General features: G+C 47.6%; 1 protein-coding gene across 1 annotated transcript in view; it reads right to left on the reverse strand.

Moving 5' to 3' along the window:
- The window catches only part of MERTK (MER proto-oncogene, tyrosine kinase), a 96,947-nt gene that overhangs the window by 69,694 nt on the left and 8,107 nt on the right, over positions 1-19,146 (reverse strand). Inside the window, exon 2 of the mRNA XM_028517144.2 lies at positions 2,679-3,081. Coding sequence (XP_028372945.1) covers positions 2,679-3,081 — 403 coding nt within the window. The remainder of the gene's footprint in view (positions 1-2,678; positions 3,082-19,146) is intronic.

The raw sequence follows: 19,146 nt of genomic DNA on the forward strand, positions 1-19,146 counted from the left end.
GTTTTTCACAAAGAACCCTATGTGTTATTTCCACACATTGAGGAAAGGCTCCCATGCTGAAGGCAGGGGAGGGTGGGCTGGAGGCAAGAAGGAGTGGTGTCCCTGGGCCCTCCCTGCCTGCAGCAGCAACAGCGGCAGTCTCCATGCAGGCTCAGCAGGAAAGGCTCTGGCCTCACAACAGCAACGTGCACGTTCCAACAGCCAGGAACTGTCCCAGTGAGAACACAGAAGGTGGGGGCATGATTCAAGAAAACGCCCAGTCCTGGAAATCTGGGCCAGCCCTCAGCAGGCCCCTCGGTGGGCAGCACAGTGGGAGAGAAAAGACCTACTCAGGGGCTTTACCAGGGAATGTCACAAGCCCGAGGCAAAGTGGAGATCCCAAAGCTTCCAGAGGAAAGAGAAGCAGGTCATTTACCCATGAACCAAAGCAGCAAGAACAAATTTGAGAGTGAAAAGGAAGTATACTGATGACCTCCAAGTGACAACAGGAAATTATTTTCCTTGTGAATTCTGTATCACACCAAATTCCCTAAAGGTGAGGCTAAGAAACAAAATGGCGTTTTCAGAGATGCAAGCCCCAGGATGCCAGTGAGGATGGGTTCAATGCCAAGTGAGGGAGTGAACGCCAAGAAGGGGCCTGGGCTCCTGGGAGCAGCAGCTGGGAGTCAGGAGGACTGAGGGTCCCTGTGAGGAGCACAGACATTGCTCAAGTGGACCCCAGACCACAGCAGGAGAGGGGATGGCTCTGGGACAGGCGTTGCCAGAGAAAAACTCAGGCTGATCATTTTGTGACTTTGAGGAGAAATGCCTATTTTCATGTAGAGTTCAGAGAAGTGATTGAGAAGTGATTTTCTAAGTGATTGATGCTTAGAAAATTAAGCAAACTAGTGAGCAAGGAAATAATATTTACGTCAGGAAAATAAAAATGCTAAGAAATAAATGTGATTACCATCTATGACCTGATTCAGCTGAAAGCAGCATTCATACAGCCCCAACGATGTGAGCCATGGGTACTGAGTCACCACAGCTGCGAGGAATGCTCTATTAGCTTAGTCCACATGCTGGGGCCTGGCACACACTCAGCCCAAGCACTGAATCTCTGGGAAGATGCCTGAGGAATGGGTGACTTAGGCACCCATAGGCAAAGGGTTGGAGGTTGAGTGGGAGAGAGAAGTTTTGAAGAGTTAAAATATTCTACTACATGAATGCACTGCTTTCAAAAAGGTATAAAAATCCCCTAAAATTTTGGCCAAGTACAAACATCTGAACCAGGTGGAGCCACAGGACCTATACAGATCGGCCATGGCATCTACACAGGAGCCACCTGGACAGACCACAGGGCAAGCAGCTGCAGAGCCTGTCACGCCATGGCAGCCTTGCCTGCACTGGCCCCAGAATGTCCTAAAGGGACAAACAGTGCCTCTGTGTCCCTAGGACCTGTCCTACCTGGGCTAGGTGGCTCAGAAATGGCTCTTAGGTAGCAGGTAAGCTCTAAAGCCTTCTTAAAAGAAATACAAAAAGGACAACTATTGTACATTTTCACTTATATGAGGTTCCTAGAGTAGAGAAATTCACAGAAAAGGAATATAGAACGGAGGCTACAGGAGGTGGGGGAGAGGGGTGGGGAGTTAGTGCTTCCTGAGCGAGGAGTTTCTGTTCCGAAGAATGGAAACGCTCGGAGATGACGGTGGCGATGGCCGCACCGCATGTGAATGTGCTCAATGCCACTGAACTGCACGCTTGGACAGGGCTAAAGCGGTAAAGTTTACTTATGTATATGGCACCACGATTAAAAAATGAAAAATATAATTTTAAAAGAAATGCAAAGATGCACTGATACGCCTCCTGTCTACCTGTCACAGATCAAATGGTGCTGGTGGCTTGCCTCTGGTTACTGGTGTGCAAAGTCTTGTCTAAAGTGAGCTGAAAGAAAGTCTCCTGAGTATGAAGCAGGTTACAGTGTCAGTGATCTGTGGCCACTGGTAACTTTTCCAGCTGATGGTCTGACTTAAGAAATTGTGTCCTTGTTTTCTACAGATGTTTTGCTACTTTGTCATGTATGATTCCATTGGGGGCCACCAGAAGCAGCAGGTGTCAGACCCTACAGGGCAGCTGTGGGCATGGGTGTGTCAAACACCAGCTGCTTAGGGTTCAAGAAACCCACAAGGTACAGGAAACCCAACTGACCACTTCACATCTTCACAGAGAAAATCAACTAAGAAAGCACGGTCCTCTCAGCTTTAGTGATGGGAACCATCAAAAGGCCCTCGACCGCACAGAAAACAAACCACAAAAATGTTCCCTTTGCCAAGAAATCACTGATCTGTGGGCCTACCAGCCATAGGAGCACCAGCTCCCGTTTTGCTGAGAGCTGCCTCCCAGTCGCTGGCCTGATGGCCAGTGCCCCCTGGGATGCTTCACCTGGGATGCTTCACCTGGGAGGACACATTCCCAGCTCAGCACCAGGTCACTCTCGCACCAGGCCCAAGAGCTCATTATATCCAGGGGGGCTACAACCAACTGGAAAGAGATCTTCCATGCAGACTCTCTGATCCTAGTCTACACTCTGCATGGACCTGTGGAGCTGCAAACACAGAGCAGAGGCTGTTCTGTACTGAGGAGACCTTTGTTTTAGAACCGTCAACCGCAGAACGTTGAAAGAGAGGGGAAACACGTACCTGAAGGACGCAATCACTGCTGTGGCATCCTCATCTGGATAAAAGTGAGTCACTGCATGATGCGCCCCGAGCAGCTCCTTCCCATCTTTCCACCAAGAAATATGGGTGTCTTGGTATGTGTTAGGTATGCTGATTGAACAGTTAAACTTGACGTCTTTGTGTTCAGAAAGTATTATGTGGCTAACTGTGTGATCAAATGCAAGAGGTGGTATGAGCTTGGAGCCGGCTGAGGTCGCGCTGGGAAGGGCTGCATTTCCTGTGTGGGATCTTCCAGGGAGAACTACTGGCAGCACCATAAAAGGCTGGGCCCCATCGGTGGGGGGAAAGGCAGGTGGCACAATGTCAGCCAGGTCTCCTGGTGATGGCAGGCTGGGCATGGATTCTTGCCTCTCCTCGGCCAGAGCTGCAAAACAGAACAGCGACTTTTAGCCTTTTAAATATACTGGAGTTCTCCAAGTAGGTTCTCAACTTATGAGGCCCCGATGAGGGATAAGTGGGGCACCCTCACTGCCCTAGGAACGCACGTGCAGGAGGTTCAGAGACAGAAAGTGAATGTGGATATAAAAGACTTCCTGAGCAAAGGACGAGGAAAGGGGCCTTGGGGGCTTCAAAGGGTGGGACGATAAGATGAGTGTCTGCTTGGTAAACAGAAGTTTGTCCTTTCCTACAGATAAGTTAAAAGAGGTTATGGCTGATCATCTCTTACTATGGGTTAGGCTTCTAATACAAGTTCTTCTAGGCAGTTGAGAGGGGCACAGGGACCCTTGAGCCTGGAAGAGGCTAAAGTTGTCTTTAACCCACATGCCACAGGCACATTTTGGAGTAACTTCTTCTGAACCATACACTCCCATCAAAAACATTTTTTTGTGAGTGAGTCATCCCCAAGTCCTTCTGTTGCCGGTGGAAATTGGGGTTCTTCCATGAAGTTGCAAGAAGAGCATTTCAGGGATGCATGCATGAGAGAATGAGGGGTAGGGGTAAGATTTATTGGAGCTGGCTAGCTTAGTCTCCGTTTGCAGCTGGCTGGGCCCACGTGGCTGCAACGGACCTGCACTTGGAGCGTGCAGCTGCTATAGAGAGGGAATACAGCAAATGGGTGAGCAAACGGGCCAATGTGTGCCCCCTGACAGGGTCCTTTGTTAAGCTTTGATTGTATTTCCTTGGGCTTGGGAAGGGATAAGATTTCTACTAAAGTAACCAATCTCATTCCTGGTTCTTCCCAGGATTCTCTTGAGTCCTCCCTCTATCCAGTCTCTTTCCTAGATCTTCTGGGTGTGAGGGTTTCATGCCCTCATCTAATCTGATTCTCTTCCCAGATTAGACACCTCTCCTTTATGGCCACCATCTTGGCACCTCCTGTGCATGCTCCTAGGTTGACACTGAAAAGCTGGTCCCTCCTCCCTACGATGAGGGTGTTGGGGGGTAGAGGGATGCCAATCCCCTTGGTGGGGATGCAGTCGTTCCCTGGGGTGTCTAAAGCTGTGACTTCCAGACTGAATCAGGCCCCAACAGTTTATCTTTCTCTTTTATTATCTCCTAGCTGCCCATGCTAACACTTCACAGCCTCAAGAGCATGGCAGGAAGGTGACTGCACCTGAGATCACTTTCTATCTGCCTGGTCACAAGACTGTGCCACAAATCTGGCCAGCAGCCTTAGAAGGCTTCTACTGGTCACAGAGAGACCCATCCCTAGGTATGTTGGCAGGGAGGGGGGTTCAATGTATCCTCATGTTGCCAGCTACAGAATGACTTGGGGCTTCTAGCAAAATGCTTGCCAGCTGGAATGGACCTAGAGAAATTTTCATTTCATATGGCTCATAACTATTTCTAAAAATATAGCCTCATAATAGTTGTACTTTTTGTTCTTTTAATGGTGTTTTTGGAACATACATTCTATGCCGGTTGCTACATATTCAAACACACTGACCATAATTCTGCTGAAACAGGCAGGTAGGAGAAACACAGGACTGGCATTCTGCAGGCAGTGACTGGAGTACGCCAAGGCCCTGATCCCTGCTCAAGGGCTGTGCCTCCTGTCATGTTCAAGATGTCATACCCCCCTGGGCTCCTGAGTGTGTGTGTGCAGGGTGGAGTGGTCTCTACTTAGGGTTGTTCCAGATTTAGTAAGAATGTGCAATGCCAGACTTGACTTTGGGAGATGAACAAACAATACAACATACAGATGATATATTATACAAGTGTATACTTGAAACCTATATAATTTTATTAACCAATGTCACCCTAATCAATTCTATAAAAATAAAAAAAACAAGAAAAAATAAATAATTTTAAAAAAGAATGCATGACACCCACTTAAACTTGAATTTCAGATCAATGGCACGTAATTTTTAGTGTAAGTATCCAGCTAAGCACTTATTTGGTTAATTGAGCTACAAGCAGGAGACCTGGGGGCAGAAGGAGGGACCTGAGAATGTACTCCTCCGGCCTCCTCCCTGCCAAGTCTCTCTGGACTGCAAACACGCCTCAGCTGAAGGCCATAGTTCCAGTCACTGAGCCATGTCCACATGACTTTCTCCCACGCCAGGTCTACTCCCCTGGCTGCTGCATTTGGGAATGTCTCAGGGTAAAGATCAGGGTGGAAGAGAAGAGATTTCACTGGAAGGAACTAGGGAACACTCACTGCCTGTCCTTACACTGAAGTTTCAGGGGCTGTGGGGTACAGGGCCCTCTACATGCTTTGGTGGAGGGTTGTGTGGGACAGCCTTGACCAGTCATGCAGACAGGTGAGTGTGCCGGGGCTGGGGTGTCCATTTATCCCAGGGCCAGGAGGTCAGGGTGACTCAACTCGCCAGGCAAGCCTGACATGTGAGTGTGGGCCTGTGCTTTCAGTAGGGGGAGGAGAAGCCCAGCGCCTGGGGCCCTTTCAGCCCCCACCATACTCTGATTTGAGGTGCTTTCTGCAGTGATGAAGGCTCTAGCTGTTTACCTATGCCCTGCACACTCTTTTTCTTCAGTCTTCGAAGTCCTCCCAGCCCACCTCTGCCCCTTACACTGGCAAACTTACCTCCAGTCCCTCCAACTCACTGAGCTCCAGCGAGCCAGGTTTTGCTCAAATTACTATTTCTTTCTTTAAATATATGAAACTTTCATAGAAGGCATTAAGTAGATTGAGGAAAGCAAACAATAGTTTTTTTGGTTTGTTCAATTTACTTAAAAACACTTGACCTTTCTAATTACAAATGTCACACAGTTTGTTGTGAATAATTCAAATATTTATAGAAGCATACATAGACAATATAAAATAGAAACCTGTTTTGTAATCCCAACCCTGCAATTTAACCTCTGATTACAGTTTGGGGTATAACCCTGGTTTTCTATGAGCAGAGCTCACTGAACAAACTGACGGCAGGGCCCCCGCCCGTGCAGATGACGTCACTGGAGGCAGGAGGCAGCCACACCCACCCTGTAATCGCTGTGCACCACAGAAAAGATAACTGGTCTCCACGAGGTCATCTGCCAGAAGTCAGTAAAATGACTTAATTGCCAACAAACATTTACATAACACCTCCTGGGACTCAGAGTTACTGTGATAGTCTATTGGGGTCACAAAGGTATCTGCCCAGGAGAGAGGAGCAGAGGAACCCAGGATTAAACAGGAAACGACATGGCTCCCTGATCCCTCCCCATAGCAACTGGTCAGCCCTCCCAGGTGGGTGCTGGGCCCCGACCTTTGATCACTCATTCAGTTCCTTCTTCCTGCTGGACCCACTGAGAGCCCCCCTGGGCCCTCACACACACGCCATAGCCAGTTCAAACAGGTGCTCAAAATAGGTGTGTTGTATGAGTAAGTAAAGGCATAAATGGGGAGGAGGCAGGGATGCACAGGGTTTCCGGGGGCAGAGGTGGCAGGAAAATGGAGAGAAAGAAGAGGTCTTAATGGTCTGGGAACACCAATTTCACTGTCAAGTGGTGCCGCTGTGAGCCATGAATCCCAGGAGAAGCAGCAGGATTTCTGAAGGTATCTGCACACGGGAGGGGAGGGGCTGTGCTGGACCAGAGGACCAGGCAGGAGGAGGCCTGGAAGTGGGGAAACCCACCAGGAAGATACCAAAGACCCAAATTCAGGAGCAGCCAAAAAGGGTGAAGGACACAGGCAGCAGAAGAGGCTGACCACATCAGCATTCTCTCCATCACCACCATTTCACACAAGAAAGTCGGTCTGACCCAAATATTGAGGAGGGTCATAGTCTCGAAGCACAGGGCAGTTCTCCGGAGTGGTCACTCAGCATCTTTATCCTGACTGCTGCTTGAAGAATGCAGGGTGTGAGGCTGTTTGAGGTTTAGTCTCCTCATGGTGAAAATGGGGATGGACAAAGGGTCACCGGTTCGATTCCCAGGCAGGGTACATTCCTGGGTTGCAGGCCAGTTCCCCAGTAGGGGGCCTGTGAGAGGTAACCATGCATTGATGTTTCTCTCCCTCTCTTCCCCTCTCTGTAAAAATAAATGAAATCTTTTTAAAAAATGGAGATGCAATAACAGTGCTGCCCAGGACAGCCATTAGAAGAAAAAAAGTATTGTTATGTTTGGGTCATAGTAAGCACTTGGTCAATCTTGGCTATTGTTTATATTGTTTTCTCATTTTATTATGAATCAGTGAAAACCTGCCATGGTGCAGTCCTCAAGAACTGCTGATTTGTAGGGTGGGGGCTGCAGTCCACAGGGTTGGTGAGGTTCCCACTGGAATTTTGTGTTGGGGAGCAGGGTATTGCCATTCACATGGTGGCTTGTATGAATGGTGCTTCAGAGCTGAATGAGTGTGGATCATGTGCAAAAAGGCAAAATGAAAGTCATTCCAAAGCTTTGAACCCAAGGGCAATGATCCATTAAGAATTTCATCGTAAGCTGCCAATTTTTCACTGTTCTTACTACTTCAGTTGTATGATGTCCTTCCTGTTTTTTTCCTCCCAAAGTGGATTACTTTAAAATTACTCTGCGGAAAGTGATGTAGGGGAAGCTCACACCAAAAAATTTAAAACTTTCCATTTTCATTATTAACCTGTTCTCATTAACTCATCTTCAGGGTCACAACAGCAAATGTGAGGGGCCAGCTTGTTCAACAATCACCATTGCAGAGACAATGATTAGCCAGTGTGTGAGATGTGCGAAAACCCAGAGACTGCATGAGAATATATGCCCCTTTCTGCAAAGCACCTTCTCTCAAGGTTATTTCCTTGTGTGGCTGGGCTAGTGGCTAAAGTGAGAAGTTTAACCTTACGAGCAACCTTGGATAAGTGGCTTCCCACTCAGGTCCAAGAGAAGCTGCCCAGCTGTTCCAGCAGCTGGAGGTCAACTATAGGGGGCCACACCCATCCAGCCCCGGAGAGACACGATGGCATACACCTTCCCTGTCCAGCACAGAGCAGGCCCATCAGGTATGAGTAGCAAATGTGTATTCATCCAACAAAGAAATAGGTTAGGCATACTACCCATTGATTCATGTGACTTGGCCTTGTTCTCCTGAACAAATTTGTCTGTAACTTTCTTGAAGTCTGGAGGTGGCATCCTGTGAATTCAATATGGTGAAGGGAATGGAGTTGACATGCAGTGAACACCTATGCAATAAATGGGTGTGATGTGGGCACTGTGCTGAACAGTGTGCCAGCAGGGAAAAGAGGTGGTCCAGGCAAGAACACTGCTGCACTGGGAGGGGCAGTGTGGTGGGACTGCCTCTGAAGCAGCATTGCTTCTCCCAGCCACAAGCAGCCACAGTGGGCCAGGTGTTTAGGGATCTTAGTCACTTAGACTCAAGACTGGTCAGTTAGGGACTGCTAGTGAAGAAGCTGTTTTCTTAGTGATGAACTTGCATATCCCAGAGACTTCCAGCCAAGATGGAGGCAAGATAGATATGCTTTGCCTCTCTGCACAACCAAAAGAAGGACAACAACAAATTTAAAAATGAAAAATAACTAGAAATGCCAGAAAACCTAACTATATGGAGGTCCAACAACAAAGGAATTTAAGAAGAAACATTCATTAGGATGGTAGGAGGGGTGGAGATGGAGAGAGGGGTGAAGAGGACACATGGCAAGGTGGTGGCCGGAGGACTGGGCAGTTCTACATTTGTGTGCAGATAAACTAGGAGGAACAACTGGGGAGTGAGACAGACTGTGCTACTCAGGGTTCAAGTGTGGGGAAATAAAGCCTAAAAACCTCTGGCTGTAAAAGGCTGTGGGGATTGCGGCAGTGGGGAAAAACTGCCTTCCTCACAAGAGAGTTCACTGGAGAAACCCACAGGGTCCCAGAATGTACACAAACCCACTTGGGAATCAGCACCAGAAGGGCCCAGTTTGCTTGTGGGTAGTGGGGGAAGTGATGGAAAGCCAGTGAGAGCCGAGCAAGCGGCAATGCTTCCTCTCAGACATGGGTTACCCCACCCTGGTGAATGCCCCTAAGGCTCTGCCCCTTACAACATAACAGGCATACCCAGACAAAGAAATATGGCCCAAATGAAGGAACAGATCAAAGCTCCAAAAATAGAATTAAGCAATGAAGACAGAGCCAACCTATCAGATGCACAGTTCAAAACACTGGTGATCAGGATGCTCACAGAAATGGCTGAGTATTGTTGCACAATAGATAAAAAAGCAAAGGCTATGCAAAGTGAAATAAAGAAAAATAAACAGGGGACCAATAGTGAAGGGAAGGAAACTGGTTCTGCAATCAATGATTTAGAGCAGAAGGAAGAAAAAACATACAACCAGAACAAGAACAAGGAAACAAGAACTCAGAAAACATGAGGAGAGGCTTAGGAACCTCCGTGACAACTTTAAACGTTCCAACATCCAAATCACTGGGGTGCCAGAAGGAGAAGAGGAAGAGCAAGAAATGGAAAACTTATTTGAAAACATAATGAAGAAACTTCCCAAATCTGGCAAGGGAAATAGACTTCTAGGGAGTCCAGGAAGCTCAGAGAGTCCCAAAGAAATTGGACCCAAAGAGGAACACACCAAGGCACATCATAATTACATTACTCAAGATTAAAGATAAGGAGATAATCTTAAAAGCAGCAAAAAGAAAGGAGACAGCTACCTGCAAAGGAGTTCCCATAAGACTATCAGCTGATTTCTCAAAAGAAATCTTGCAGGCAAAAAGGGACTAGAAAGGGGTATTTGAAGGCAAGGACCTCCATCCAAGATTACTCTATCCAGCAAAGCTATCATTTAGGATGGAAGGGCAGATAAAGTGCTTCCCAGATAAGGTCAAGTTAAAGAAGTTCATCATCACCAAGCCCTCATTATATGAAATGTTAAAGGGACTTATTGAAGAAAAAGAAGACCAAAACTATGAACAGTAAACTAACAACAAACTCACAACTATCAACAATTAAATCTTAAAAAAAAAAACAAACCAAAAAACAAACAAAAACCCAAATTGAACTAAGCAAACAACTAGAGCAGGAACAGAATCACAGAAATGGAGATCACTGGAGTGTTATCAGCAGGAAGGGGAGGGGAGAATGGGGGAAAGGCACAGGGAGTAAGAAGCATAAATTGTAGGTACAAAATAGATGGGGGGAGGTTAAGAATAGTATAGGAAATGGAGAATCAAATAACTTATATGTACGACCCATGGACATGAGCTAAAGGGGGGAATGCTTGTGGGAGAGGAGGTATAGGGCAGAAGGGTTAAAAGGGAAGGAAAAAAAGCGGAACAACTATAATAGCATAATCAATGAAATATATTTTTTAAAGATTTTATTTATTTATTTTTAGAGAGGGAAGCGAGGGAGATAGAAGCATCAATGGGCGGTTGCTGGTGGTCATGGCCTGCAACCCAGGCATGTACGAAATATATTTTAAAACAATAAAAGAATTTGTGCATCCCAAATCCAGAAATGTCTGCAGAGTGCATGCTAAGCATGCATGATAGCCGGAGGGTTGGGGCAGTGTTGGTTGGTGGTTGGCTAGCAGCTCTTCAGTTAGAGTGCGCCCAGTCCCTCACATGAAGATATATCCTCAGGGGAAGTGCTTTACCCTGTGGGATCCCCTGCCGGGATCAGAGTCCCTTGGTAGAAGGGGGTGATGAGATGTACAAGTCCACCAGCACACTGCGCAGGTCCTAGCCGATGTGGGAACCAGGGCTGGGATTACCAGGGAGGTGTGTTTTAGACAAGGCACAGGCAATGGCAACACTGGAGCAGTGTAAGCACCAGCCACAAACCAGAGGAAAAAATCTACTTCCAACCTGTGGCCAAAAGGCTCTGGGCTCTGGGGAACTGCTCTAGTGCTGGCCTTCACACCCTCTCCTAGCAGGAACACCCGTAGGTTCTCCTGAAGACTCCTATCTCAGGAGGATACAGGGAGCAGTAGCTGCTGAAGTTGCAGGTCCCAGAGTCCCAGAGTCACAGGTATAGTAGCTGCGCTGAGTGGCCTCCTGGCCCTGGAGGGCTGGGTAGGTGGAGAGTGTAGGCTGGTAGCCCTGTCTGATTCCTCTGCCCTCAGGCAGGTATCAGGTGCCCTCAGCCTACTTCACAGCCCTGGGAACTGAGTGGCAGGATAAGGACAGGGCTGAAGCGTCGGCCCGTGGGACCTCTGCCCTGTTCTTCCTCAGACAGCATAATGGGCAGAGGCATGAGCCCAGGTCTCTGAACTTCAGCCCAAACATCAGCAGACTGAGGTGGGGGGACATGGAGGTGCTGTAGAAGTGAGGAGTGTCCTTGAACTCCCAGGGGTTCTCTGCCTCCACCTGTGGAGCATGTGTGGGCAAGGATCAGGAGGGCAGCCTGGGGATGGCACTGCCCGGTCCCACCAGCCTGCTGCCTGCCCGGCTTTGTTGTCCAGCAGCCCTGCAGTGGAGGACAGAGAATCCTGCTGGGGTGGACCCAAAAGGCTCTTGGTCTCCAGAATCCCATTTATGTCCATGCCCCTGCCACCCAAGAGAGAGGCCCTGCTTAGACTGGTGCCTCTGCCCACGATTCTGGCTGATATTTGCTATTCACATTGTGTCTGTAAGCCACCTGCCTGTCACAGTTTAAGGACTCCTCCCCACCCCTACCTCTGTGGGATGTAGCCAAACCCAAAACAAACAGAACTTCCTACTTAGTGTTACTTCACTTTATGCCAAAGCCAAGAATTCTCCAGTGATAAAGAGCAGCAACAATAATGAAGGAGAGAAAACTTTGACCTGAGCTCAGGTGACCGAGGTTCTCAAGTGGTAAACGGTAAACATTAACCTCTGGAGCGACTGCACTCAGCCCCTTGGTGTTAGCTGGCCTGACAGGGGCTATGTGCACCTGAGGTGGTCCTAGCCTCTGTGTGGTGGCGGGGCTGCCAGTGGGAACCCACTGAGATGTCTGCGCAGTGAAGACAGTGAAGTCAGGGACAAAACAGGGTCCTGGCGCAGGTTCTCCACAAGAGCCCCAGCAGGCACGGGCTCCCAGGTGAAAAAACAGGACGCCCAGTTACACCTGCATTTCGGATGGACAATGACTGTGCAGGATGATATACTCAGTCAAATAAACCTAACTTGGTATCACTTTGCAGAAGTAGCCCCAGGGAGTTCACCAGTAGGGCACAGGCTAGGGGAAGAGTGGGTCTGGGGGGCACAGAGAAACCACAGCACACCCATCTCTCTGAGTCCTCACCTGGAGGTGTGAAATGCTCCCACCTCTGAGCAGGAACGATGATTATCAGGTGTTCTCCCACTTACCCACTTACTGGGTGCCCATACACTAGCTTATGAGACAGAGAGAGAGAGACGGGCCTGGGCCTCTCCCCAGGCCTCGTGCACACACACTTCAGCAGTGGGAACCCCAAGGGCCTTCAGGGGCTTTAGGCAGCCCCTCACCATGCCCTTCAGCCCAAACCCCACTTTTTGACTTGGGCATTTGGCATTTTCTTGGTAGAAGTACTTTGCAAAAAAAGCTCCCCAAGCAAGCTGCAGTCCTCAGTTATCTCTGTGGGGGCACCAATGCAACCAGAAAAGAGAATTGTAGAACCTGACCCTGACACTGCACCAGGCTCTCCACTCTCCCCCAACCTCTCAAACCAGCGGAACACCAGCCTCCCCAGGGAGGGTTGTAAAGCTCTGATGCCTGGGCTCACACACAGCTGGAGTCCATTAGCTAGGGGTGCAGCTGGGCATCAGAGTTTTAGGAAATCTCTTCTAGTGATTCTAATGTGCTAGGACCAGATACCCTGCTTTAAGGAATGAATCACATCACCTTAGTTGGGGTGTCCCTGAGGGCCTGGCCGGAGAACCCCCATGTTCAAGATCCAGGTTTAAACGCACATGAGTTTGGAGTGGTGAGTGTAAGAACTCAGGGTGAGATAGACAGGGGTACCCCAGCTCACCCTTACTGAGGCCAGGGGACCTTGAGCAAGTTGCCTGAACATCTAAGACTCAGAGCCCTCATTACAGAGTCAGAAGGTAACATCAAGTGTCTCTGGTGAGAGCAGAAGATGCACACAGAACACTGTGCACAATGCCTGTTGTGCACAGACATGCAACACATGGCAGTTACTATTTCATAACACAAAACTCACGATCTTACTTCAAAGGTGCCACTAGGCATGCGCAGACTATCAATGCTAAACGTATGGAATTGATTATGCCTTAGACGGACTATTCAGCCTCTTGCAGTGAAAGAGAAATATATGTTTACTTAGCCAAGGGCTTTCCCTCTCTTTCCCCTTTGGCAGCATGCCGCCAAGTGTCAGAGAAAGACACTGAAGGAACACTTTCTGGCCAGGGTCTTGCGGCACCTTCCCCTTGTGAGTCTGAGGCTGGTTCTCCCTGAGAGCCAGATGTGACTTTCCCAAGACCCAAGAGCAACTCTCAGACTCATCATTTCTTTCCTCCGCAAACCACCCCCAACACAGACCCTAGCCCACCAAAGAATTACCTCCAAACACAGATGTAGGACTTCCAGTCAAGATGGAGGTGCAGGTAAAAATGGCTCACCTACTTGCACAACCACATTAAAATCACAATGAAACCATAGCATAACCATCACTCAGAACTGCCAGAAATCCGACAATTATAGAATTGAAGGCACCACATCCACCCAGGCTGGTAGGAGGGATAGAGGCAAGAACAGGCTGATCCCACACCTACTGGCCCACACCCATGTGTAGTGGATAAAAATCCCAGAGGGATATCTAAGGAGAGAGGAGTCCCAGCCCCATACCTAGCCCCCACCCCAGGGTTCCAGTGCCAGGAAGATAAATCCCCATAACTTCTAGCTGCAAAACCCAGCAAGTACTGAGTCAGTGGAAGAAACTTCTTGAGTCCCAAGTGGTTTCTCTTAAAGAACACACATACATAGATTTACTCAGACTCACTCCCTCTGAGCTCTAACACCAGGGTAGTAGCTTGAAAGGCACCAGTGGCATCCAGGGAGGAACAGAAGTGTCTGGCATCAAGGCAAGGGCTGGGAGACAGCTTTCTCTCAGAAAGAAAAGCAGGCAGAGGCTATTGTCCCTCCTCTAAACCCTCCCCCAGCAGAGCCACAAAGCCACAGAACCAGTAGGTGGGTACCACATTTGAGACTCCATCAACCTGCCTAACACTGTTTGCCCTGCCCTGAAGATCCCCCTTAGGCTCTGCCCCACCCAACTTACAGCCCACCAAACTGTTAACAGGCTTTTCCATATCAATGGCTGGTCTTGGCTCATGCTTCACAACTTCTTAAAATCTATCAAACAAGGCACAGCCAGCCAGGGTGAGCCCCCAGACTGAGTAGCACTTGCTAAGTAGCCCCAAGCCCAGCACTAGCAGCAGTCAGCCTAAGTTCACAGCTTGGCTTCACCTGGGAACCTCCAAGCCCAGCACAAATTGCAGCCAACTCAGACTCCTGTATAGTTCAGGCAGGATGGCCCCAAAAAGAACGTAGGTGGGGCCTGACCTTGGCCTGCACCATCTGGGAAACCACAGGGCCTGAGCATCCACAAACAGCTACAGACCATGTTGGAGTGCCACCACCCTGTTCCTGCACAGCTGATCCTCCACAGATGGTGGAGGGTGGTGGTCAGTGGTCACAGCCTGTTCTTGCAGCTGAGTGGATTGGGTAAATCCCACCCATTGATCTGCCAACAGCAACCACGGCTCAACAACAAGAGGAAGGTGTACCCAGCCTACACAAAGGGCCCACCTTGAGAACCAAGCTAGGATGACGGGGGAGGCTGTGCCACTGGACCTGACAGCATACCTACCACATTAGGCCATACTACCAAGACAGTCATAACAGCTTTACCTAATACATAGAAAGAAACACAGGGAGGCTGCCAAAGTGAAGAGACAAAGAAACATGGTCCAAATGAAAGAACAGATCAAAACTCCAGAAAAAGAACTAAACAAAATGGAGATAAGCAATCTATCAGATGCAGAGTTCAAAACACTGGTTATAAGGATGCTCAAGGAACTTAGTAAGGACCTCAACAGCATAAAAAATATAGTCATAAATGAAGGATACACTAATTGAAATAAAGAACAATTTACAGGGGAACAATAGGAGATTGAATGAAGCCAAGAATCAAATAAATGATTTGGAACATAAGGTAGCAGAAAATAACCAATCACAACAACAAGAAGAAAAAAAAATAAAAAAATGAGGATAGTGTAAGCAGCCTCTGGGACAACTTCAAGCATTCCAACATTCACAGCATGGAGGTGGGCCAGAAGGGAAAGAGCAAGAAATTGGAAATCTATTTGAAAAAATAATGAAAGAAAATTTTCTTAATTTGGTGAATGAAGTATCCAAGAAGTACAGAGAGTCCCAAACAAGATGGATGCAAAGAGGCCCACTCCAAAACACATCGTAATTAAATCGCCAGAGGTTAAAGATAAAGAAAGAATCTTAAAAGGAGCAAGAACAAAGCAAGTAGTTATCTACAGCAAATTCCCATAAGACTGTCAGCTGATTCTCAAAAGAAACTTTGCAGGCTAGAAAAGACTGGCAAGAAATACTCAAAGTCATGAAAAGCAGGGACTTATCGCCAAGATTGCTCTACTCAGCAAAGCTATCATTTAGAATCAAAGGGCAGGTACAGAGCTTCCCAGAGAAGAAAAAACTAAAGGAGTTCATCATCACCAAACCATTATTATATGAAATTTTAGAGGGATTTATTTAAAAAAAGAAGATCAAAAACTATGAACAAAATGCTAGTAAGTACATATTTATCAACAACTGAATCTAAAAAAGAAATGAAACAAACAAAAACAGAGTAGATAAATAAACTATGATATATTCACATATTTGCCTATGAAGATAGATGAACTAGGGCAACACTTTTCAACTCAGATAAATCTAACAAACTTAACACCAAGTGAAAAAGCAAGCTGAAGAAAACAGTACACCATTAATGTGAAATTATCTAACAGGTGCATGGCAGCAGCTGTCAGTATCCCACTCAATGCTCATATGCCCTTTTCCTACAAATGGGACCCGATCTCACTCAGGGTAGCAACTTGTCTAACTAACATGCTTGATTTGCCCTCTTACTTGTAGCTTGAAGTGGTCAGGGAAATGTAAGCACAAGTCAACAGCGTGGAGCTCCACATAAAGTTATCACCCTCTTTCCTTGGCTGGGTAGCTCAGTTGGTTAGAGCATCGTCCCAACACGCCAAGGTTACAGGTTTGATCCCTATCAGGGAGCGTGCAAGAGTTAACCAGTGAATGCATAAATGGGTGGGGCAACAGAACAATGCTTCTCTTTCTCTAAAATAAATAAATTGAAAATAAAAAGTTATCATCTTCTTGTGTCCTAAAAAGAAGAGACTTGGTCCTGGCTGGTGTGGCTCAGTGGATTGAGTGGCTGGTGTGGCTCAGTGGAGTGAGCGCTAGCCTGTGAACTGAAAGGTCACTGGTTTGATTCCCAGTCAGGGCACATGCCTGGGTTGCAGGCCAGGTTCCTAGTTGGGGGCATGTGAGAGGCAGCCCATCTATGTATCTCTCACACATTGATGTTTCTCTCCCTTTCTCCCTCCCTTCCCCTCTCTCTAAAAAAATAATTAAATAAAATCTTAAAAAAAAAAAGAACAGATTTTGCTGGTATAAAAGTTTGCCTTTTGTCCTTCCTGCTTCCTTCTGTTTGGAATGCAAATGAAATGCCCAGAGGTGCAGCAGCCGTCCTGAGGCAGTGGGCTCCAACACCACACACTAAAGATGCCAGGTAAAGAGGCAGGAAGAGTCAGGTCCCAGGCCACATCTTGGAGCCTCTGTCCCAACACCAGCCTGGCAGTCCTCAAACTGCTTGTCAAATGGGATAAATACCTCTCTTTGGGTTCACTGAAGTGAGGTTTTCTCTTACATGCAGCCAGATGGAAACCCAAATTGACATGCAGGAAAACCACACTGTAGAATGCTGCCAGCACAATTTTATCTAGTCAAAGTATAAAGAGATGCCTGGGAATTAAAGCACCTACTATGGGGAAGTGGCTTTCTCTGAGGGAGAGGAGGTAGGGGATGAGAATGGCGAGAGGAGAAGAGGGTACTGCCTCTGTACTGATGATGGTCGGTTTCTTACGCTGTGTGGTGAGTACAGAGGTAAATTTTATTACCCTTTATATCTTTTTGTGTATCTGAAATATTTCATAACAGGATATGAATATAAAGAAAAACAGCAGGTGAGAAAAACAAAACATAATGGTAAAAGAGAAAGTTCATGCCCTGGCTGGTGTGGCTCTGGGCTGAGTACCAGCCTGCAAACCAAAGGGTTGCTGGTTCGATTCCCAGTCAGGACACATGCCTGGGTTGTAGGCCAGGTCCCCAGTTGGGGGCGCATGAGAGGCAACCACACATTGATGTTTTCCTCTCTTTCTCTCCCTCTCTTTCCCCTTCCCTTCCCCTCTGTCTAAAATTAAATAAACAAAATCTTTAAAAAAATAAAAAAGAAAGAGAAAGTTCGGCCCTTATGTTGACCAGCTGGCCCACTGGATAATGATGGCAGGATCCCTCCCCGAGTGGGTCACATGAGAGGCTTCAACCTTCCTTCCACCCATCAGTCTAAATAGCATAGCGGCACTTGGCTTGAGGAACTGTCCAGCCCTGTAGTTGTCACCTTGGTCAAAGATTGTCACCTTCCTTGGGTAAACATAACCATCTCATTTCTACCCTCATTGTCAGGGTCTAATGGGGGAAAGGGCCTGAGGCTCTCCAGCCCTACTCAGAAATCGGATGCACTGGATCTGTGGAGGGTAATGTGTGTACCCCAAAGACTGAGTCCATGTGTCCTGGGTGGGGCCTGGGCATCTGTATTGTGAAAAGCTTCCTCATTGACTCTCTCCTCGTCCTGGAAGCTCACATCAAACCTAGGATGAGAAGGTACTTCTCTGGACTCCCAAAGTGATTTGTTTTTATTCCTAACTAATGCTTCAGATCTAATGCTAACCCTAATGAGCTTCCTTTTTTCTTCACTCCAGAACTTTCAAAGAACATTGTTCTCATCCACAAATCTGCAAATCACATGCCAGAGCTGTAAATAGCCTTACAGGCTACTTCCCCTTCCTGTGTGGGGACAGCCAACCAGGGGTGAGTGGAAACCCGCCTGCAGGTGTGGCTGCATTGGGAGCCACTAACACAGATCAGCTGGCCATGGGCTGGGCAGTCAGTCCTGGATGGGAACCACATTCAGTGAGGCCGGGTCCCTGTTCTACTATTCTGCACCAAGACAGCCTGCTCTGACTTCTAAAAACCATCATTTTCCAAAACCATGATGCGGCCAACCTACTAGCAGCTTTAACAATCCCTAAGCTTAAAACAGCAAAGCAATTGCTTCTCCCCAATAAGCAAGGCTTTCCCTTGTGAGACCACCAGAGGCAAGACTGCAGCTAACGCAAAGTCTCAGTAAGGTGTTTATCGTTCCTGAATGTGGAGGTAACTGGACACCCCTTCCCTGAAAAGAAAGATCTGTCCCATTTGCCTGATTATAGGTGCCAGCTGCCTCAGTCCCGAGGATGGGCCCCTCCTCGAAGCAGCCAGGGCAGGAACTACCCACCGTGACCAGAGCTTGCTGGGAACTTGGGCAGCTGGGCAGATGCTAGGCAGCACCTTTGAAGGGAGCAAGAAATATCTAAGACATCACTAGTGGCCAAGTACAAGGAGAAACACAAGAGCATAAAAAGAAACCCTACACACTAAGATATGAAATGGGTTTTCTCCAAGGTAAGTCTCTCAAATATTCTTAGCTTTTGGTGTCAAAATTTTCTTATATGACCTTGTCCAAACAAAGTCAACATTTGTTTCTCTCTCTCCCTCTGTCCCCCCAACCCCTGCTCCTTTCCCATCCCTGCCACCCAAGACTCAATGCAAAATCCATTTTACCTTTAAGGAAAGAAAGAAGCACTGACAGTGGATAAAATGGGCAAAAGGATGAAATAAAATGCTTTAGAATTGAGTGCAGGTTTCTCGGTGAAATGTGGAAGGCATAATCACCCTTCATCACTTTAAAACCCAAGGCCTGCAGGTGGCAGGGTCCACTGGGTGCTGCTGCGTAGGAGCGGCTTAGGG

The sequence above is a fragment of the Phyllostomus discolor genome, chromosome 6 (genome assembly GCF_004126475.2).
Source record: "Phyllostomus discolor isolate MPI-MPIP mPhyDis1 chromosome 6, mPhyDis1.pri.v3, whole genome shotgun sequence".
NCBI lineage: Eukaryota > Metazoa > Chordata > Mammalia > Chiroptera > Phyllostomidae > Phyllostomus > Phyllostomus discolor.